Raw genomic sequence first — 23,186 nt, forward strand, 5'->3', positions numbered from 1 at the left:
GTAGAACAGCTTGACTTCAGAAATCATGGGCACGCCATCGTTTTTAAGAAGAGACTGGGCAGTCACTTATCTGAAATCATATAGGATCTCCTGTTTGGGATTGGACTAGAAGACCTCCAAGGTCCCTTCCAACTGTTATTATGCTGATTGCACCAAAGGCAATCTGGTTTAAAGCCCACCCATTCATTCGTACTGTATTGTTGCACGTTCCAGAAATGGAAAAGAGAGCGAAGCTGGGAACTAGCAGGGAGAGGAAGGGGAGATTTAGACAAATGCCAGGCAGGTGGAATGCAAATTAGATGCAAATAAGGCTTAAAACTCTCTATTTTGAGCTGCTGATGTAGCCAGCACCAGGTTTTCACATATGACGTTCCGATGGCTGTCAAAACTCTGCCACTTCCTCAGTTTGGCCACTCTTAACAAAAGCTTGGATGTCGGAAACCAGAAAAAGAAAGTACTGTACAAACCAAAATTCTGGGGAATGGGATTTTCCTAAGAGAGAGGAAAGTCAACTTGATCCAGATCTTCTACAAGTAGCTCCTCGATGTACAACCACAACTGAGTCCCAAGTTTATGTTGCCGAGTGAGACATTTGTTAGATGAGTTTTGCCCCATTTTACGCCTTTTCTTGCCGCCGTTACTAATCGCTGCAGCTGTTGAGTTGAGTCACAGTGTTGTTAAGTGAATCTGGCTTCCCCGTTGATGCTTGTCGCAAAAGGGGATCACGTGACCCTGGGGACGCTGCAACCATCCTAAGTATGAGTCAAGTGTCTGAATTTTGATCATGTGACCGGGGGGGTGTTGCAGTGGTTGTAAGAGTGAAAAATGGTCATAAATCACTTCTTTAAGGGATGTTGGGACTTCGAACGGCCACCAAACTGTAAATCAAGAACTATCTGTAGCCTTTCTCACTTAGTATCGCTTTTGTCAGAATTCCAACAATCGCCCTAATTAAATGATGATTCTGGAGCCAAACTTCAAAAAGCTTCAAAGGATTCATTAAAGGCGACATACTAGCACTGCCCTGCATGAAGCCAACTCTGGCATAGGTAATTTACAGTCCCCTGTGACCTTGTTTCCCCCCCTCCCTTCTGGGTGTGTCATAAATCAGATTGTCCAATGGAGCACGTTCATGGGCTGGGTGTCATCAATCATGTTCTCCAATTAAATATATTCATGGGCAAAAGCTCTGGTATTTTAGTTACAATCTTTTAAAGATAAGATTTGGAATGTACTTTTGCTTTTAGCTGCTCTTCCAGATTTCCTTCCTCCCCCTCCCCCCTTTTTATGGCAACTATTAAAACAGGCATAGGAATGTTTTATGAGTTGACATTCGGCTCCTCTCCCTTCTTGAAGGTGGCTTACATAAAGAAGAACAAATTGAGTGCAGATATAGAATTTAGGGTTGCGAACCCCCTCTGAACATGCAAGCGATTCAGACCTGCCTGGAGCCCTGATATGTGTTTTGAGACCCCCCCTCCTTCACTTCCTTTTATGCAAGATTTATAAAGCGTATAATGCTGCGATGCAAGCCAATCTTAGATCAGGTTATGTCCTGTCCTTTGATGCACTGAGCAAGAATAAATTCAGTTCCCTTACAAGAAAACATTGCAGCTGGAAACTTTTAGAATTCTTCTTAGGGGATTTCTATAAAATACTAAGAATCCAAGGAACCATTTTATACCCGGTTAGGCTATTGAACCACCAGGCCCAAGATGATAGTTGCTGCAACTGCAAAAAAAGAAAAAAAGAAAAAAGAGCCTGTTTGGTCTGTCTAGTGGTTAAGGCATCCCACTAGAAAGTGGGAGACTGTGAGTTCTAGTTCTGCCTTAGCCATGAAAACCAGCTGGGTGACTTTGGACCAATCACCAGGAGATAGTGAGTTCTAGTCCCGCTTTAGGTGTGAAAGACAGCTGGGTGTCTTTGGGCCAATCACTAGGAGACTGGGAGTTCTAGTCCCACCAAACGCATGAAAACCAGCTGGGTGATTTTGGGCCAATCAGAAGGAGATTGTGAGTTCTAGTCCCACCTTAGCTATAAAAGCTGGCTGGGTGATTTGGGGCCAATCACCAGGAGGCAGTGAGTTCTAGTCTGGACTGTGAGATGGGATCCCATTGGGCTAAGGCGTCTTGTCCCAACCCCCAACAGGTTTTGATTTCACATCGACCAGATTTGCTGGTATCTCGAGTCGAATTGGCAGGCGTGAATGGAAATCCAAGAAGCCATCTGCAGCGCTCTGGCCCACCAGATGGCTGAACAGACCAGCAAGAAAACAGGGATGGTAAGTAACTCAAAGCTGGGGGGGTGGGGGAGAGAGGTCTTGGCCAACTTCTTTTCTATTCCTCTGCACTTTTGTTGCAGACCTTGGTTGCCATGGCAGGCAAAGAAGGTGGTTTATTTGCTTACGTATACAGAATAACAGAGTTGGGAGGGACCTTGGAGGTCCTCTAGTCCAGCCCTCTGCTCAAGCAGGAAACCCTATATGCTATGTCAGGCGGATGGCTGCCCAGTGTCTTCTTAAAAGCCTCCAGTGATGGAGCATCCACAACTTCTAGAGGCAAGCCGATCCACTGGTTAATTGTTCTCACTGTCAGGAAATTCATCCTTAGTTCTATTTGCATCTGATTTGCATTCCACCTGCCTGGAATTTGTCTAAATCTCCCCTTCCTCTCCCTGCTACTTCCGAGCTTCACTCTCCTTTTCATTTCTGGAACGTGCAACAATACAATACGAATGAATGGGTGGACTTTAAACCAGATTGCCTTTGGTGCAATCAGCATAATAACAGTTGGAAGGGACCTTGGAGGTCTTCTAGTCTAACCCTCTGCTCAGGCAGGAAAGTACATAAGTACCCGATACCATTTCAGACAGACGGCTGTCCGGCGTCTTCTTAAAAGCCCACAACTTCTGGAGGCAAGCCATTCCATGGATTAATTGTTCTCAATGCCAGGCAATTTCTCCTGAGTTCTAGGTTGCTTCTCTCCTTGATTAGAACAGAATGGAATAACAGAGCTGGAAGGGACCTTGGAGGTCTTCTAGTCCAACCCCCCTCCCCCTGCTTCCACCCATTGCTTCTAGTCCTGCCTTCAGGTGCTTTGGAGAATAGCTTGACTCCCTCTTCTTTGGGGCAGCTCCTCAAATATTGGAAGGCTGCTACCATGTCATCCCTTAGTCCTTCTTTCCATCAAACTGGACACGGCCTTATCCAATCCTTGGCTGTCATTTTCCAGGAAAGGCCTGTGCTTGGCCTGTGGCAAAAACAGAGTCTGTGGATGTTTACTTCTCGCCTTGCTCTCTCGGGTGCTTTGGGTTGTCCTCCTCTTGCATATTGGAAGACTGCTTGCTGATTATTTTATTGGATTGATTTCATCTTATTTGTTTTACTTATTTCAGTTTATTTGATTATTTATGAAACGTAAAGGGGCGAGGTGGCTCGGTGGCTAAGACGCTGAGCTTGTCGATCAGGAAGGTCGACAGTTTGGCGGTTTGAATCCCCAGCGCCGCGTCACGGAGTGAGCTCCCGTTCCTTGTCCCAGCTTCGGCCGACCTAGCAGTTCGAAAGCACGTAAACAATGCAAGTGGAAAAATAGGGACCCCTTTGGTGGGAAGGGAATGACGTTCTATGCGCCTTCAAAGGCATTTAGTCCTGCCAGCCACATGACCACGGAGACGTCTTCGGACAGCGCTGGCTCTTCGGCTTTGTAACGGAGATGAGCACCACCCCCTAGAGCCGGAAACGACTAGCACATAGGTGCGAGGGGAACCTTTACCTTTAAAGAATCAAAGGCTACATTTAGGCAAGGGGTTTATCTGAAAATGTATGATCTGTTTCCATCTGAACTCTGAAATCTTTTTTTTATTTATTTATTTTTGGCCAGACTTTTAATAACCCAATGGTATGACAGCCATGCTCCAACTAGTTCTGGTGCTTCTTAGGAATTTGCGGGCAGACAAGCAGAGTTCTGAATCCAAACCTTGGCGTCCCTTAATGGTTTAGTTCCGCAGTGGCTGCTGGCTGACACCTTCCCCCCCAGCCCCAGCGCAATTGGCCAGCTGCCCTTTGCCTCCCCAGTCACAGCTCTACGATCAAGAGCCACAAGCTGCTTTGGCAATGAAAAGAAGGGCCTTTTCCTGCCTTAAGACTTAAAACAGGATCTTAATTCGGTCAGGTCACTGTAAGTGCTTCTTTGGTGCCAGTGTTTTTTTTCCCTTTCTCGCTTCTTTGTGCTCAAGGTAATTCAAGCCATGGCAGAAGAGTGTTCATGGTAGACAGAAAGGGACGATTGTAGTTGATGCTGCAAACCTTGGCTTAAACAAAGTTGGCTTAGCCAAGTTATGAATCGCCTCAGCATCTTGAATTGAAGACGCGGTATAATCAACGTACTATATTCTTCCACGCTGGGCACACTTCAAACCCAAGAATACACTAGGGCAGAAGGCAAGGATAAAACACCCAGACACAAACTGAGCAACGTGGTATATAAGCAGTACAATGCAGTGAGCCCTGTGCAAATCTGTACATTGGGGAAACAAAGCAACCACTTCATAAACGCCTGGCGCAGCATAGGAGAACAAACCCGCCAGGACAAGATTCAGCAGTCCACCTGCATTTTAAAGACAAAGGCCACTCTTTTGAAGACAGCAAAGTCCACATTCTGGACGGAGAGGACCGCTGGTTTGAAAGAGGGGTCAAAGAGGCCACCTGTGTCAAAATTGAACAGCCCTCTCTCAACAGAAGGGGAGGGAATACAACATCAACTATCTCCAGTCTACCACGTAGTCCTTTCAGCAGTTCCAAGAAGGCTCCACACTCATTTGCAACACTCAGGTGACCCTGAGGACACAGATAAACCTCCAAGTGGCCTCAACAGACTCTCTAAAAAAAGGATGCAAATGACCAGCTGTCTGCAGGGAGTAGAAATCCTTCCATTCCCCACCATCCATCAGTCCCAGATGAAAAAGCTTCTTGGATGAGAAGCGAAACATCTTCAAAAACTAGAAAGTCCAGTTGCCTCCTGGAAAAAGCATCTTTGGGGTTCTTCCACATCGGGAGGGGGAGAGGGGTGGGGATGAAGCCCCAGAATCCTAGAAATCTTATACAAGAAACACAAGATTTGCTAAATGGGTAGTTTCTGACTTAAGACAACAATTGGGGCCAGAATTTCCATCGCTAAGCAAAGTGGTTATTGCATGGGTTGTACCAGTGGTGGGATTCAAATTTTTTTACTACCGGTTCTGTCGGCGTGGCTTGGGGCCTTCTGGGCCTCAGAGGAGGTCTCACCTTGTTGATTTTGTTGGTTTTTGGGAGCGTCTGGCTGATGTGCAGATCTGAATATATGGGGGGTTTCCGTAGCGGATTGTTGATATCACATGGCACAGATTCTGTCCGGACTAATCTTGCTGAATCAAAAACAAAAGAGAGAAAGAAAGAAAGAGAAAAGGCTGGAGAAGAGGAAAATCAAAATAAAGAAAGAGGCGGAGCAAAATATTCCACCTTTGGCAATTGGTTATTTCATCGATGATTGAACCCACAACATTTTTTCAGTGCCATCTGGTAATTAAATTATTCCATTTAAAATTAGAAATGAGACTGTAGTGGCTCTTACCTCCACGGTGGATGATCAGCAGGTGACATGGTGGGGCCTCTTTGGTACATTTGTTGTGGCACTTTAGCCTGGGAGGAATCAAGCGGAAGAACAGCTGGTTTGAGGCTTGGCTCACGGAAAGTTGGACTTCAGAAACAGTCAGACTGCATTACTTTCCAGAAGGAGTGCAATGGGGTTTCTTTATATTTATTTATGTGACTTATTATCCCGCCGTTGTTATTTTTTTTTATAAACAACTCGAGGGGAAGAACATACCTGATATTCCTTCCTCCTCCTATTTTTCTCATCGTGATAATCCTGTGAAGGGGGTGGGTCCAAAGTCACGGAGCCACTTTTCATGCCTAAGGTGGGACTAGAACTCCCAATCTCCTGGTGATTGGCTCAAAGTCACCTAGCTGTCTTTTATGCCTAAGGTTGGACTAGAACTCCCAATCTCCTGGTGATTGGCTCAAAGTCACCTAGCTGTCTTTCATGCCTAAGGTGGGACTAGAGCTCATTATCTCCTGGTGATTGGCCCAAAGTCACCTAGCTGTCTTTCATGCCTAAGGTTGGACTAGAACTCCCAATCTCCTGGTGATTGGCTCAAAGTCACCTAGCTGTCTTTCATGCCTAAGGTTGGACTAGAACTCCCAATCTCCTGGTGATTGGCTCAAAGTCACCTAGCTGTCTTTCATGCCTAAGGTTGGACTAGAACTCCCAATCTCCTGGTAATTGGCTCAAAGTCACCTAGCTGTCTTTCATGCCTAAGGTTGGACTAGAACTCCCAATCTCCTGGTAATTGGCTCAAAGTCACCTAGCTGTCTTTCATGCCTAAGGTTGGACTAGAACTCCCAATCTCCTAGTAATTGGCTCAAAGTCACCTAGCTGTCTTTCATGCCTAAGGTTGGACTAGAACTCCCAATCTCCTGGTGATTGGCTCAAAGTCACCTAGCTGTCTTTCATGCCTAAGGTTGGACTAGAACTCCCAATCTCCTGGTGATTGGCTCAAAGTCACCTAGCTGTCTTTCATGCCTAAGGTGGGACTAGAGCTCATTATCTCCTGGTGATTGGCCCAAAGTCACCTAGCTGTCTAAGGCAGAACTAGAACTCACAGTCTTCCATTTCCTAGCCTGGTACCTTAACCACTAGAACAAACTGGTTTTTTACAAGATTATAGGACGACAAAGACTTCTAGATCAAGCTGGAGAGAGGGCTGGTTGGGCAAAATCAGCACTTCCAGCTCTCTTGATACCAAAGGCCCAGCCTTGACAAATGCTGGTGAAAAGACCTTATTTTAGATCCCCTATGAACAGGAATTGCAGGGAGATCTATAAGAAGGGCCAGATGACTGCAGCAAAGGAAAGCAGAGCCTAGCCACAACGGTTTGGTATATTAGGTGTCTGGGGAATGCACACTCTTACAAAAAAGGAGACGACGTACTTGCAGTTTTTACATTTCAGCCCAAACAACATTCCTTTCCCGCAGACAGTGCATGTCTGGGACATCCAATACTTCGTGGAAAACCTGAAGAGAGAAAGTGAGAGGGGGGGGAGGGAGGGAGGGAGAGAAAAAGAAAAAGAAAAAGAGAGAGAGAGAGAATGTGTGAAAGAGAAAGAGAGGAAAAAGAAGGGGGAGAGAGGGGAAAAAAAGAGAGAGAGAAAGAAAAAAAGAAAAGAAAAAGCATGAAAGATAAAGAGAGAACGAAAAAGAGAGAAAGAAATAACGAGAGAGGGAGAGAGAGAAAAAGAGAGAGAGGTTGACCTCTGTTAAGTCTACAGTATAAAAGCTGCTTCTTCTCCAAATGAGACCACCGAATAAATCTTCCACAATTTCTGCAGTCTTAGTTCTCCCACTAACCCAAGTCTGAATTACTTATTGATTTTTGTCATAGCAAGCCAATACAAATCAATTGCAACTCATTTGCTCTCAGTATTTAATGCAAGTGAGATTTTGAGTGAGTCAAACCAACTATATACCCACCAAGGCAAAGAGGGAACTTTGCTAACTTTTATGGCTGCCCAGTAAAAACCCCAAAAGCAACAAAATATTAGGTGGTGTGAAATTCAGTTTCGACACAGAGCATGCTAGTGTCCCTGAATGACTGCATCACCTGGAGTAACTCTTTGCACATACATTTTCTCCCGATAGTTATTAAGGGATTGGAGTATTGTTTTATTTTCCTGTCCCCAAGTATCCATAACTACCAGTAACCATGATGCATAGAAAGCTGAAGAATGAGTGATATCTGTTGAGGGACCACAAGGAGGATATAAAACAGCTACCCTTGCATCAATTATATCATAAAATGCAATATCTATACCAGGGCTCTGCAGGTTCCTCCTGTATATGTATGTATTTGTTATACCTGTGTTTGATTGAGTTTCCAAGATCCCGCCGAGGAATTTGGGGCGACCAGCGAGGTACTGAGAGTGTATCTGGAGAGGAAAGAGGAAGACAAGAAGAATACAATGAATAAAAAGGGGGAAAAAGCACTTTCCCTTTGGCCATAGGGAGAATCTGGTTAATTAGGGCTCAAGTGATAGATACTATAAGTTTTCTGACTTCTTTTGGAAATAAGTATGTTTACAAGGCAGGTCTTTTTCCAGGATTCTCATTTTCTTTTTCCTAGTCCAACTGCTAAATTCTGATCTCACCTACCGACAGAAAGTGACAGTTTCAGCCTTACTAAACATGCTTTCCCTACCGACCAATATTGCCTACATTTAAGATTAAATTAACAGAGTTGGAAGGGATCTTGTAGGTCATCTAGTCCAAACTCCTGACCAAGCAGGAGATGCTACACCATTTCTGACAGATGGGAGTCCAATCTCTTCTTGAAAATCTCAAGTGATGGAGCACCCACAACTTCCAAAGGCCACTTTTGTTCCATGGGTTGATTGTCAGAAAATTCCTCCTTATTTCCAGGTTGAATCTCTCCTTGTTCAGTTTCCATCCATTGTTCCTTGTCTGGCCTTTGGGTGCCTTGGAAAATAGCTTGACCCCTTCCTCCTCCCTGTGGCAGCCCCTCAAATATTGGAAGACTGCTATCCTGTCTCCCCTGGTCCTTCTCTTCACTAGACTAGCCAGGCCCAGTTCCTACAACCATTCTTCATATATTTTAGCCCCCAGTCCCCTCATCATCCTGGTTGCTCTTCTCTGCACTCTTTCCAGGGTCTCAACATCTTTTTTATAGTGTGGTGACCAAAACTGGATGCAGAACTCTAGGTGGTCTTACATACACCTTCATTTGCATGTAGAGTCCTTGGTGTTCTCTGAGCTTGGTTGTTTCATTGCAGGTGTATTGTTACCCAAGCAGGTAGCACCTTCAGGGCTAGGAAGGAGTCAGAAAGAGAGAGCAAGCCCTACTCCCTTCTAGCATTGATGATGTTACCTAGTTGGGTCACGAAATGTCTGCAACAAATCAACTAAGCTCAAGAGATCCTCCAGGCCTCCACAATTCAATCCCGGGCTACAAATATGCTTCTTCTGTTGATAGTTTTGCAATTTTTGCAAGCCGCTGAGCTTCTCTAAATCCTAAATCTCTTGATAGTTTTCTCTTTTGTGTGGGTGGTGCTTTTTCGCTGTACAGGTAGCCCTCGACTTACAACAGTTCGTTTAGTCATCGTTCAAAGTTACAACATCCATCGAAAAAAGTGACGCGTGACAGTTTTCCACACTTATGACCATTGCTGCATCCCATGGTGAGGTGATCAAAATAGAGAGGGCTGTAAAGCACTATAAAGCAGTATATAAGTCTAAGTGCTATTGCTGTGGCAATAAGAACATAGTTTAATTATACATGTTTTGACAACGGCGAGAATGATATACGCGCAATATTGGAAGAATGAAACCATACCACCAGAAAGAGAAATAATAAAGAAAATAATAGCTTGGGCAGAATAGGATAGGTCAACCTTAGAATTGAAAAATAAGGGGGAATCAGCTTACTATGAAACATGGAATAAGAAGGGAAGGTCAAGGGGGGGAAATAGAATGAATAGAACCAAAAAGCAAATATTGTATCAATAATATGAAAGTTAATGGTTTAGCAATATCTTTGCATGTACGGTATATGTAACGCCAAAACAGCAGCACTGTTGTATATTTAGAGTTGTAAACAATAAAAAATATATATTAAAAAAAAAAGAACATGACTAGTTTACCTGGTTTCTACTAAAAAGACCAGGTGTTTTTTTTTTTTTTTTCCAGTTTTAAGAGTTTTTATTAAATATTTACGGTTGGGTTTTACAAATTTGGCTGCTCTCTGGAAGCCTCTCAAATCTTACCTAATTTCTCGTGAGCCACTCGGGGAGAGGGGGGTTCACTCTCCAAATTTATCCATATTTAGGCAGGACTTGGAATATACAAAGGAATGGCTGGGGAGGGAAATGTGAAAGGGTTGCCTCCTTCTCTCAAAACCCAAGCTGAAAATCTTCTCTCCTATCTCCCTTCCTGCTGTGCTGCAGTTTGAACACCGCTGGGTTTGGGAGGCGTTGTGGACCGCTACTATCCTTTTTATTCTCCCATCACAAAACGGCAGGCGCACACCTCTGGTTCTCCAGATGCTTGATATTTCATGCCTCCCCTTCTCCACCCGTCCTGCTTCTGACCCACCAGAATGAAATCTTCTCTACAGGCTTGTAATTGACTCCTTGCAAGGGTAAATACTCGAAGAGCAAATTAAAAGAAGGCTGCTGATCGTTGCAACGAGAAGTCCCATTTATATTTCTCTCTTTTTAAGCCCAGGGCCCTGGGGGCCAACTGTTAAAAAAAAACATCAGATGGATTCTTGGAGACCGAAATGCCATTTATGAGCAATATATATATGTATATATACCTGGACTACTGGAATTTGACCATCTGTAGGAACCAGGCAGGCAGGCGGCTGCATGGACCCCAAGGTGTTTTTTTTTAAGATACATCAGTCAATCTTTGAGCCCAAGGGCTCTGGAGAAGCAAATTTTATAGCATTTTATAGAGAGGCTTTGAATGCCGCTGTTTGCTTTCGTATCCCAGCTTGGCTATAAAGGCAGGTGAAGGTGGTTTTTTTTTTTTTAATTACGTGCCATTTTTGGAAGGTTACATTTGCATCCAGTTTCCTGTGTGGTAATAAAGCTCCCTTCGCTGCGTAAAAAAGCATAACTTAGAGGCATGGTTGGTTTTACGCAACGAAGAAAAAGTGATAGATTTTATTTTCCTGGGCTTCAAGATCACCGCAGATGGGGACTGCAGCCAAGTAATTAAAAGATGCTTGCTCCTGGGGAAGGAAAGCTATGGCCAATCTAGATAGCACACTCAAAAGCAGAGACATCACCCTGCCAACAAAAGTGCGTAGAGTCCAGGGTGTGGTTTTCCCAGTTGCAATGTATGGCTGTGAAAGCTGGACCATAAGGAAGGCTGAGCGCCCAAGAATGGAGGCCTTTGAACTCTGGGGCTGGAGGAGAAGATTCCAGCGAGTCCCTTGGACTGCAAGGCGATCCAACTGGTCGGTCCTAGAGGAGATCAACCCTTGACTGCTCTTTAGAAGACCAAATCCTGAAGACAAAACTCAAAGACGTTGGCCACCTCATGAGAAGAGCCTAATGCTGGGAATGATGGAGGGAAAAAGAAGAAGAAGAAGGCAACGGCAGAGAATGAGGTGGTTGCATGGAGTCACTGAAGCAGTAGGCGTGAGGTTCAATGGACTTTGGGGGATGGTAGAGGACAGGAAGGCCTGGAGGAATGTGGTCCATGGGGATCAACCCTGACTGCTCTTTAGAAGGCCAGATCCTGAAGATGAAACTCAACGATGTTGGCCACCTCATGAGAAGGAAGGAAGGACTCCCTGGAGAAGAGCCTATTGCTGGGATTGCTGGGAATGATGAAGGGCAAAAGGAGGAGGAGGAGGAGGAGGAGGAGGAGGAGGAGGAGGAGGAGGAGGAGGAGGAGGAGGAGGAGGAGGAGGAGGAGGAGGAGACAACAGAAAAGGAAGGGGCTGGATAGAGTCACTGAAGCAGTAGGCGTGAGCTTCAATGTACTCCAGAAGATGGTAGAGGACAGGAAGGCCTGGAGGAATGTGGTCCAGGGGGTCACGATGGGTCGGACACGACTTCGCAACTAACAACAACAACAACAACAACAACAACAACAGGAAGTAAATATGGTCAGCTCTCTGATTCAATCTGGAAAGAAAGTTAATAAGCAGAACATTTCTAAATTCATCCCATGCTTGCTCCATCTTCAGATGGGAATTTTTAGTTCTCTGCTGTTTGGCCTCAAACCAGCTGCGTCCTTTTCTGTATGGCTCCATTGCATTCTCCTTTTTTGGCCAGGAGTCTATGTTGCCTACCTACCAATATTCAGGTAGTCCTCGATCTACAACAGTTCACTCAGTGACTGTTCAAAGTTACAACGGCACCAAAAAAAAAGGGACTTAGGAATGTTTTTTCTCACTTATATGGCCGTTGCAGCATCCCCGTGGTCATGTGGTTTACATTCAGATGCTTGGCAATGGACTCATATTTATGACGGCTGCAGGGTCCCAGAGTCACGTGATCCGCTTTTGTGACCGTCTGACAAGCAAAGTCAACAGGGAAGCCAGATCCACTTAACGACCGTGTGACTAATGTAACAACCGCAGGGAATCACTTAACAAAGGTGGCCCGAAAAGTCATAAAGTGGGTCTTACAGTGCCCAGCACGACCCTTAGGACTTCTGCCTGCACTTTATTCCGATCTCTGCTTATTTTTATTTGTTCTTTCTTTCTTTCTTTTATTAAATTGATCTGCCACCCATCTGAACCATCTTAGGCGGCATTTCTAGACTGGGGTCCAAAATCTTGCACCTGCCTCCTTTGAGGAATTAGCATTTCAAACCATCAGGCATTAAATCAAAGTTATCTGCTCAACAGCCCTGGAAAGTAGCTGATTTATATCGCTCAGGAACAGGTCTGGATAAGCAAAGAGGCACCACTTTGTTTTCAGAAATGCCATTTGCTCGTTCCTAAACCACCTTACAAAAATGAGCCACCTTCTCTCTCTCCCCCCCTCTCCCTCCCTCTTTCTCTTTCCTTCTCTTCCTCTTTCTCTCCATCCCTCTCTCCCTCTTTCTCTCTTTCCCTCTCTCTCCCTCCCTCCCTCTCTCTTTCCCTTTCTCTCCCTCCCCCTCCCTTTCTCTCTCCCTCCCTCTCTTTCCCTCTTTCTCTCCCTCTCTTTCTCTCTCTCCCTCCCTCCCTCTTTCTCTCTATCTCATTCTCTCTCTCTCTTTCTCCACCTCTCCTTCTTTGTGGACCCAGGCAATTACAGATGCTTACCTGAAGGTAAATTAAGCCCTCTGCTTTAGCACAGGTTATTTCGAATGACTTTTACTCAATTAAATCCCGCTATTTTACAGGAGGGGGAGGGATGGAGGGGGCCTAGCTGAGGCACTTAATTATTTCTACAACATGCTCATTACCAAATATATTTATATATATTATTAAAGTCTACCAGGAATTGCGACCTCCGAACAAAGCCCTGAGAAACTCTCTGTGGTTCGCAGGTAATTATTTTCATTACAGGCGTGATGGATGAAGCATCAGAGGGATTAACAATGCCTCCAATGTTTGCAGTGGCGTGTAAGATAAAGAGGAAGAGGATTGAAATGCGGCTGTGGAGGAGCTCCGATGGGTTTCGGAGAGGGTGCTTGGCAAGCTAACTTAATATTTTCTTTTCTAAGCCAAAGAAGATGAAATGGCAGCAATTTCCTTGATGTTAAAAGAGGAATCGTGGTAATAAAGGACATCCGCCTGGTTGCATGGTGAATGTGTAGTCATAAATCAGGCAGGAAGCTTCCTTTCCACCCTTATAACAGAATAACAGAGTTGGAAGGGACCTTGGAGGTCTTCTAGTCCAACCCCCTGCTTAGGCAGAAAACCCTACACCATTTCAGACAAATGGCTGTCCAGTCTCTTCTTCAAAACACCCAGTTCTGGAGCATTTACAACTTCTCAAGGCAAGTTGTTCCACAGATTAATTGTTCTGACTGTCAGGAAATTCCTCCTTAGTTCTAGGTTGCTTCTCTCCTTGATTAGTTTCCATCCTTATTGCTTCTTGTCCTGCCTTCAGGTGCTTTGGAGAATAGCTTGACTCCCTCTTCTTTGGGGCAGCCCCTGAGATATTGGAAGACTGCTATCACGTCACCCCTGGTCCTTCTCTTCCCTAGACTAGGCCATGCCCAGTTCCTGCAACCGTTCGTCGTAGGTTTTAGCCTCCGGCCCCCTAATCATCTTGGCTGCCCTTCTCTGCACTCTTTCTAGAGTCCTTTTTTACATCGTGCTGACCAAAACTGGATTTTCAGTGTGACCTTGCCAAGGCATTCTAGAGCGGTATTATAACACTTCATGTGATCTTGATTCTCGTCGTTTTGGACAAAGCTCCGCAGGGAACTGGCGCAGCCCTTTACCCCCAGCTCCAATTTCAGCTCTGCAACCTTCTCTCCAGGGAGAATGATTCAGGTTTTGCCTCTCGGAGCTGACAAGCTGTGGTTGACAGACGCAGCGGTGGGGGGGGAGAAGGCCTGGGGGTGGCCCCCTTCTCTCTTCCTCTTTGACAAGAGAGATACCATGGCGAGGTCGGCGCGCCACGGCTGTCTCCCATTGATGGGCGGCTGTGACAACCAGACCCAGGGCCTGCATGGCCCCTGGCGACCCCCTCCGCAGGGAAGTGGGGTCCAGCAGGCAACCCGCGGAGAGGCAAGCAGGCTGGCAGTGACACCTGGGCTGCCCCGTGGAATCATCTCGCAATGATTACGGAGTGTTTCGAAGCGCCGACTCTCTCTGACTGTGAAATCATCTTTTCCCCCTCTCGTTTAAGAGGCAGCGGGTGGGGTGTTTTTTTTTTCAGACTGGGGAGGGGGGCTAATGAATGAAGAGGGATTCAGGAACAGTTAAAACTGAATCATAGAATTATAATGGGACTTTATGAGGTAGAATAGAACAGAACAGAGTAGAATAGAACAAACAGAGTTGGAAGGGACCTTGGAGGTCTTCTAGTTCAACCCCCTGCCCAGGCAGGAAACCCTACACCACTTTAGACAAATGATTATTCAATCTCTTCTTAAAAACTTCCAGTGTTGGAGCATTCACAACTTCTGGAGGCAAATTGTACCACTGGTTGATTTTCTCACTGACGGGAAATGTCTCCTTAATTCTAGGTTGCTTCTCTCCTTGGTTAGTTTCCATCCATTGTTTCTTCCCTTCCCTTCAGGTACTTTGGAGAATAGCGTGACTCCGTCTTCTTTGGGGCAGCCCCTGAGATATTGGAAGACTGCTATCATGTCACCCCTAGTCCTTCTTTTCATCAAACTAAACATACCCAGTTCCAGCAACCGTTCTTCATATGTTTTAGCCTCCAGTCCCCTGTTCATCTTGGTTGCTCTTCTCTGCACTCTTTCCAGAGGCTCAGCATTCTTTTCATGTCATGGTGATCAAACTGGATGCAGGATTCCAAGGGTGGCCTTATTCCCAAGGCCTTATAAAGTGGTATTAACACTTCAGGTGATCTTGATTCTCTCTCTGTTTATGCAGTGTAGGTCTTCTAGCCCAACCTCCTGACTGAGGCAGGATGAAAGGATATTTTACCAGGTACAATAGACTTGCGAAAAAGCCAAGAAAAATTAGATATACAGGTAATCCTCAACTTGCAACCTTTTCATTTAGGGACCATTCAAAGAACTTGTCAAAAAAAAAAAAAAAAACAACCAAGAAAAATTAAATACTAATACACACAATACAAATCATGTTAAAGAACAATACTGTATTGCAGAGACCACAACTTTTTTCATTGGGACTTATGGCTGCTGGATTAAAAAAAGACTCATGGAAGATTAATTTTTACATCTGGTAACAGTACTGAAGTTACTAAATGCACAAAGAAAGCAAAAGTATTGAAATTCCGCAAATGTTGGGGGGGGGGGGATAGACTTTGAAACTGTTAGTGGAGGGAGAGATCTCTCTTAAAATATAGCTCTGAGGTACCCAAATCAGCCCACCTCTTCCAAATTTCATCTTCGAATGTCTAATTATGGAGAGAGACACTACACATTTAGCCTTCTAGTGACAAATACACACACACACACAAACACACACACACTCACTTCCGGACCCAAGTGAACTGCATGATATGGGTGTTCATCAGATACCCAATTAAGGCAAAAAAATGTCCTAGGAGATGCCAGCCAACTTGTGAGAGCATCTCAATATGACAGGAGATTCTAAACAGATCCTAGAGGGGTCTCTCTGTGTGTGTGTGTGTGTATGTGTCTGTCTGTCTCTCTGTCTCTCTCTTTCTGACTCTCTCTCTTTCTTCCCCCTCTCCCTCTCTCATTCTCTTTCTCAGTCTTGTTTTCACTTGTTTGTTCTCTCTATTATTTTCTCTTGTTCATTCTCTCTCTCTTTCTTTCTCTTGTACTCCCTTCTCTCTCTCTCTTCTGTCTCTTGTTCATTTTCTCTCTGTCATTCTCTCTCCCTTTTTCTCATGCTCTTTTTCTCCCTTGCTCATTCTCCCCCCCTCTCTCCTTCTCTCTCTCTCTCTTCTTCTCTTTTGTTCATTCTCTCATATTCTCTCTCTCTCTCTCAGCATCTTTTTTTACATACTGTGGTGATCAGGACTGGACACAACATCCTAAGCGTGGTCTCACCAGAATGGTATAAAGCAAAAGATCAATGCAATGTCTTTCACCCAGGCAAAGACAGTGCCTACCTCCTCTCTAAGGGTCTTGTAAATAGGGTTCTTTGGTGCTCTCTGAGCTAGTGACTAGGTAACTAGCACTGATAGCGTTATCTAGTTTGGGGCATGAAACGTCTGCAGAAAACAACTAAGGTCAGACAGCACCCAGGACCACACAGTTGTCGTCGGTGTCATTGTCATTGTCATTGTCGTTGTCCTCCTCGTCCTCCTAGTCCTCCTCCCTAAAAACCCCACTCCTTCTGGGACTGATGGATGTTACCTAGTTTCAGTCATGAAACATCTGCAAGAAAACAACCAATCTCAGAGAGCATCAAGGACCGCAGCCATCTCCTCCTCCTCCTCCTCCTCCTCCTCCTCCTCCTCCTCCTCCTCCTCCTCCTCCTCCTCCTCCTCCTTCTCACAAACTCCACTCCCTTCTAACACTGATGATGTTACCTAGTTGGGTAATAAAACATCTACAAGAAAACAACCAAGCTCAGGGAGCACCAAGGACACCACAGCCGTCTTCTCCTCCTCCTCCTCTTCTTCCTCCTCCTCCTCCTCCTCACAAACTCCACTCCCTTCTAACACTGATGATGTTACCTAATTGGGTCATGAAACACCTGCCAGGAAACCTCCAAGCTCAGAGAGCATCGAGATCTCCTCGTCTCAACCCTGAGCTGCAAATATTCTCCTTCATTTAGTACCTTGTAAATAGGGCAAGAAAATGGGGGCCACACTGCCTGGCAGCTTCTGAAAAGACGCCATCAGGTAACACAGATGCCCAAGGACCCCGGGAGATGCTGCTCAGCAGCTGCCATTCAACTCAAGATGAACGCTGGTACCCCAGGCACCTAGAGGAAAACTAAGCTTCTTGGCAATCCAGATCGTAACGGATGTCAGCAGCACCACCCGGAGGGAAGCCTTGGGCCCCGGGAGGGGCAGACAACAGCCAGGGTGTCTTGACCCCTTCCATCTGGATGTCTTCTCCTGTTAGCCGGCCTCCGCTGCACGGTTGTTTTTCTCACTGCCAGATTGTCAAGGAGAAGCATGGGGCTGACACACCGATGCGAAAGCAAAACAGGGCTGTCAAAAGCCTACTCCAGAGCATCTCCCTGGTCTGTCATGTTAATTAACTTGGGAGGACTAGGACCGAATAACAGCAGCATAACAGAGTGGGAAGGGAACTTGGAGGTCCTCTAGTCCAACCCCGTCCTCAAGCAGAAGGGTCTACACCAGCCGCCATTGGCTCCGCAGGCAACGGCGAGGATTAAGGCTACCCTGTGATCTGGTCCTAGGGAGGAAGATAATTGGCTGAGGTAGGGGCCTTGTCAGAATTACAGAGTTGGAAGGGACCTTGGAGGTTTTCTAGTCCAACCCCCTGCACAAGTAGGAGACCCTATATCCATGATGGCGAACCTATGGCAATGCGTGCCACAGGTGGCACGCAGAGCCATTTCTGCGGGCATGTGAGCTTCAGGCAAACTTACCTCACTGCACATGCACTGTGCCTCCCGGTTGATTTTCGTCCCATTTGAGGCCTTTTTCGGCCTGCCAGAGGCTTGAGGGAAACCCCTGCAGGCTTTGCAGGCCAAAAAAAATAGGCCCGTTTTGTCACTTTCGGTATTTCTGGAAATACAGGACGTGTCGAAACGGGCCTATTTTTCATCCTGCAAAGGCTGCAGAGGCTCCCCTCAAGCCTCTGGCAGGCCGAAAAAGGCCTCAAATGGGCTGAAAATCAGCTGGGACAGTGCAGGTAAAGGGGCGGGGAGAATTGTGTGTGCATGCGCAGAGGGCACGGGGGGACCACACGCATTGCCTTCTGGGTGCTGGCACGCGAGTGCTAGCATGCAAGCATGAGCGCAATTTTTGGCACAGGAGCCCAAAAAGTTTAGCCACCACTGCTCTATACCAAATGACTCTCCACTCTCTTCCTGGGAAACCTCCTGTTATGGAGCACCTACAACTTCTAAAGGCAAGCGGTTCCACCGATTAATTGTTCTCACGGTCAGCAAATTCCTCCTTACTTCTAGGTTCAATCTTTCCTTGGTTAGTTTCCCTCCACTGCTTCTTGCCCTGCCTTCAGGAGCTGACAATAAAGCGTTGTAGTAAGGAAAAGAAGAGTTGCAATAAAGAAGAAGAATGAGCTGGTCGGTGTTCCCATTCTGAATTTCAAGCAGTAGCGCTAAAGAACTTCAACCTGCATTAAACCTGCTTCCATTAAAATAAGTTCTCGCATCTAAAGAACGAAGAATAACGTGCAAAAGAGCAGGGCACACTGTTGAGTAGTAATCACACGTCTCTTTGGAGGCTCGTCCCATAAATCTTTTACCTAAATAAGGAGCCTTTGGAGAATATTCCTTAAACCAAATGTAAGCATTGCAATTGATGAGTTTGTGAAGACTACAAAAGGGGCCTCCGTTGGATCTTGTATAGCCAAAATAATTTCAAATGAAGTCAAGACGGGATTGGAAGACCTATCCCTCCTTCCCTCCCTCCCTCTCTCTTGTTTTTCCTCTCTCTCTCTTTTTCTTTCTCTCTCTCTCTCTTTCTTTTTTCTCTCTTCTCTCTCCCTTTCTCTCCCTCTCCCTCCCTCTCTTTCTCCCTCTCTTTCTTTCTTTCTTTCTCTTTCATTCTCTCTTTTCTCTTTGTCTCTCTCTTTTCTCTCTCTCTCTCTCTTTTCTCTCTTTCTTTTCTCTCTTTTCTCTCTCTTCCTTTCTCTCCCTCTCCCTCCGTCCCTCTCTCTCTCTTCGTGTGTGTGCTTGTATGCCTCCCCCCTTCTCCTTCCCACAGAACAACCCGCCAGGTCCAACTTACTTGTGGCGAACAAGCCATCCGTCTGGACCGGAGGAGTGGAAGGAAGGAAGGGAGGATGCCCGACAAAAAAGGACCTCAAGGACCGCTCGGACAGGAGAGGAGAGCGTTGTGCAGGGATGTTCTCGCAGCTCCCCACGCTGTTGTAAATCTTGAGGTTCAGGGGCTTATCCTTCTTCTTGACCCTGGGTGGAGGGGAGGAAGAGGGGAACGAGCTGTCAGAAAGGATCCCTGTAAAAGGAGAGCTTTTTAGGACTAGCAGAAACAGGCCAGTCCGCAGAGGTCGCCAGCTAGACAAAGAAGAAAAGCCCTGTTAGGTTATCCAAGGATCCCCACAGGTTAGAAACCCATTTCTGGTCATGATAAACTGCTGGAGAAAAATGTGGGCAAAGACCAACCTGATGGTCCACATTCCATAATAGGAATTGAACTGTTCCCAACTGTTTCGATGAGACTTGCCTGAGGTGTCCAGAAATTACACCTTCCAGCCAGGTCCAAGAAGGCTTCCAGCTGGCTTATTTATTTACTTGCTGGATACCCGTGCTTCGCTGTGAAACTATGTGATCGGGCTTAGTTTTTGGGGAGAAAAATAACGGGGAAAAATTGTGCCTCTGCCTACCAGCATCCATCGGTATTCATCTGGCTAGCATCCTGTCAGTGTGTGAGAGAGAGTTGAGGTCTGTTTGGAAACTGAAGCAGTATTTGCTCTGTGAGCAAGGAGACAGCAAGGAGCCTGGGCGTGGCTTAGCTCAACTGTTCTGTACTAAAGCTGCTTGGTGCTGCTGTGAAACTAAAACTGAAATGGAAACTCCTCTCCTCTGCTTGTGTTTTGCATTTGGAACAGATTTCTTTTCAGGTGGGGAGGGGGAGTAGAACTCCTTAGCATCAGAGAGCGTGTTAATAATAATAATATAGGAAATACTAATAGCTCTGATGGTCGTTTTGAAAAACCCTTTCTTAGTGAGCCCCTAGAAGCCAAGAGGAACCTACATGCCAAATTTCAAGTTTGTAGGCTTTACAGTTCTGGAGATTTTGTGATGATACGTGGGGGGCATTTCACTTTTATATATATATAGATTTAGTGTATGATGAGAACACGACATGAAGAGAAGTAAACCTATACACCAGGGTGTCCAACCTTGCAACTTTAAGACTTGTGGACTTCAACTCCCAGAGTTCCTCAGCCAGCAAAGCTGGCTGAGGAACTCTGGGAGAAGTCCACAAGTCTTAAAGTTGCCAAGGTTGGACACCCTGCTATACACGATATCCACGTAAATATACACAAAACCTCTAGCAGGGGATAGGCAGCAGCCTCATAACTGGATGTCCGGTTCAGCCATCCAGGCAGGTGCCCTCAGGGGTTGCTTCATGCTTATGTTCTATGGCAGGGGTCTCCAACCACCCCCTCACGCCCTCTTCTGCTTGCTCCTAAGTAGTCCTAAGAGATGACACCGTGGTTTGCAAAGGAGAACATCAAAAGACATCAAGCTTTTTTTTCCTGCTTCAACCTTTCAAGGAGAAAAGAAGGGGATTTTGCAAAGGAACCAGACGTGATTTTTCTCCCCGGTCTCAGTGCTTTCCGCCCTCTTGTGGTGAACATTTCAGCTTGGCCCTTCGAGATGCAGCATGCGACCCCTTCCCACATGGCTAATTTCCCCAGGAACGTGCGCCAATTTATCTTGTCTGGCCAATGAATCCTGATTTATGGCAGGCCTGGCACGATGCAACTTCCCCTCCTTCCCCTTCTAGACTAAGGGAAACATGTTTTAAGAATCAGTGCCTCAATTTGTCTCTGTCTCCGGATCATTTTGCTTCTTCCTGGCAGGAGTTCTGTTGCCAAACAGGCTGTTCAGCTGAGCTGCAGGACACTGAAGCAAAAACCTTGTTAATGTCCTCCGCGGAAGGAGTGAGATGGAACGAATGATCAAATGCTTTGTTCAAATGAGATTTCTAGGAGGAAAGGTGTCCTCGGGACTGGACTCCTTTCTTGGCCCTTATTTTGGACTCCATTGTATGTGGTAAAAAGCCCTTTCCATCTTGCCTTGGGCAGGGAGTTAGACTGGAAGATCTTCAAGGTCCCTTATTATTACTTATTATCACAATTGAACCCGAAATTTCTGCTGCTAAGTGAGACATTTGTTAAAGCGAATTTTACCACCTTGCGTGCCGGGGTTGTTAAGTGAATCGCTGCAGTTGTTAAGGTGGTAACATGGTTGTTAAGTGAATCCATCTTCCTCATTGACTTTGCTTGTCAGAAGGTCACAAAAGGGGATCACATGACCCCGGGACACTGCAACCATCATAAATAGGAGTCAGTTGCCAATAGAATAGAATAGAGAATGGAGAAGGAGGAGGAGGAGGAAGAAGAGGAAGAGAAAGGAGGAGAATGGAGTGGAGTGGAGTGGAATGGAATAGAATAGAAAATATGGGATGGGAAGGGTTGGGAAGAGTTGGGTTGGGGTTGGGTTAGGATAGAATGGAATGGAATAGAGTAGAGTAGAATGGAATGGAAGATAGGGTATTCGATGGTTTGTTGAATAAATTGCATTTGGCAGAGTTTGTGCAATTCTATTCTATTCTATTCTATTCTATTCAGTTCTGCAGGCACTCATTAATATACAAAAAATGACATGAAAAAAAATCTGGATTCATACATTTTAGCCACATTATAATTTGCTTGTTTGTTTCTCTGTGAGTTCCCACAGCACCCCAAATTACCACTTGCTGAACCACTGAGCACGTATTGTTCTAAGTCACCAACCATGGTTACCAACCACCTAATGAGATTGTCACACTGCACTAAGCGGGAACAATGCGTAGGATGTTGTGGGAGCCAAACTTCTACCTCGAGAGAATTTGATCATTAAAAGCTACCTGCACTCTGCCCCTTGGTGTATGATTTGATTTGATACTCACACTGGAGAGACTTTCTTCGTTGCCTCTCCCGGTGATCAATAAATGTATCACACATCTGCAACAGGTGTGCCATCAGCACATATTTAATAAGACTGGGATCATAGATTGCTTAGCACAAGGTGGTTCTGTTTGGGCAGTTCTACAGGTCCATCCCGAATATTTTTGAAGCCTATGATTTGTCAACTAGCATGTTGCACAAACTCTGCCAAATGCAATTTATTCAACAAACCATCGACCAGTGTTTTCTCTCCATTTTTTTTATTATGAATATTTCATTAGTTGATCAAAATATATAATGCAAAGAAAAAATGAAAATAAGGGGAAAATAAGGGAGGAAATGGGGAAGAGGAAAAAGTGTAAAGTTCTGCAAGGAGAAAAAAAAAAACATTGACTTCTGACTCTGTTTGGCAGAGTAGAATAAGATATTAACATACAACCTCAACTTTTTACTTTTATATAATAATACATACTAGCCATTTCTATGACAACAAACCTACCTAATCAGCAAAACCCAAAATCAAAGTTTCATTTTTTAAAGCACAAAGTCACAAAATCTGGCTAGAAACAAAACTGTGTTCTTTTCTTTAACCAAAGCAGTCCATTTTGCTATCTCTGTTAACTCCATTAAATTTTGCAAACCATCCGTCCACTGTAGGAATCACAGTATCCTTCCATTTTCTTTGTTCAATGTGTATTCTTGCTGCTATCGACATACCTAACCTTACCCATTTTAAGACATGTGGACTTCAATTCCCAGAATTCCGGGAGTTGAAGTCTGCATGTGTTAAAATAGGGAAGGTTGGGAAAACTTGCCATAATTCAATGCAACGAGCTGGGGCATCGATCCAGTCCCATCTTGTTTGTTTTTTAAGAGGTCATGGAATTCATTTTGGATATGCTGGTGGTCCCCTTTGGAAGCCTTGATGGAAGAAACCATGGTAAGAAAAACGATGCCATCTTGCCTGAAAATTCAGCCCTGGTTGCTTTCCAAAGGGAGATGTGTCCCTAAGAGGTCATACCAAGGAAAAACAACAGAGCCTGCAAAAACCTCACATTCCTTTCTCCTGATCCGGAACAGACATCCTTCTTGTGGTGCCTGTTTTCAACACATGCCCTTCAGCTCTGTGGGCATCTGGAGAAATCTTGGGTAAGAAATGACTGCATAGGGAGCATCTCCAGGCCTTAC

At 45.3% G+C, this 23,186-nt stretch overlaps 2 protein-coding genes across 3 annotated transcripts in view; one reads left to right on the forward strand and one right to left on the reverse strand.

Moving 5' to 3' along the window:
- RFC5 (replication factor C subunit 5) overlaps positions 1-23,186 on the forward strand; it is a 352,752-nt gene that overhangs the window by 244,680 nt on the left and 84,886 nt on the right. The window lies entirely within an intron of this gene.
- KSR2 (kinase suppressor of ras 2) overlaps positions 1-23,186 on the reverse strand; it is a 150,237-nt gene that overhangs the window by 60,678 nt on the left and 66,373 nt on the right. For both annotated transcript variants that reach the window (XM_087942809.1, XM_087942810.1), the window contains exons 5-9: positions 19,088-19,269; positions 7,951-8,020; positions 7,026-7,109; positions 5,607-5,674; positions 5,282-5,400 (exon numbers count right to left, since the gene is read on the reverse strand). In XM_087942809.1, the coding sequence (XP_087798935.1) occupies positions 5,282-5,400; positions 5,607-5,674; positions 7,026-7,109; positions 7,951-8,020; positions 19,088-19,269 (523 nt within the window). The remainder of the gene's footprint in view (positions 1-5,281; positions 5,401-5,606; positions 5,675-7,025; positions 7,110-7,950; positions 8,021-19,087; positions 19,270-23,186) is intronic.

Source organism: Notechis scutatus, chromosome 13, assembly GCF_049901735.1.
Source record: "Notechis scutatus isolate UNSWTSFEM ecotype Mainland chromosome 13, rNotScu1.2, whole genome shotgun sequence".
Classification (NCBI taxonomy): Eukaryota; Metazoa; Chordata; class Lepidosauria; order Squamata; family Elapidae; genus Notechis; species Notechis scutatus.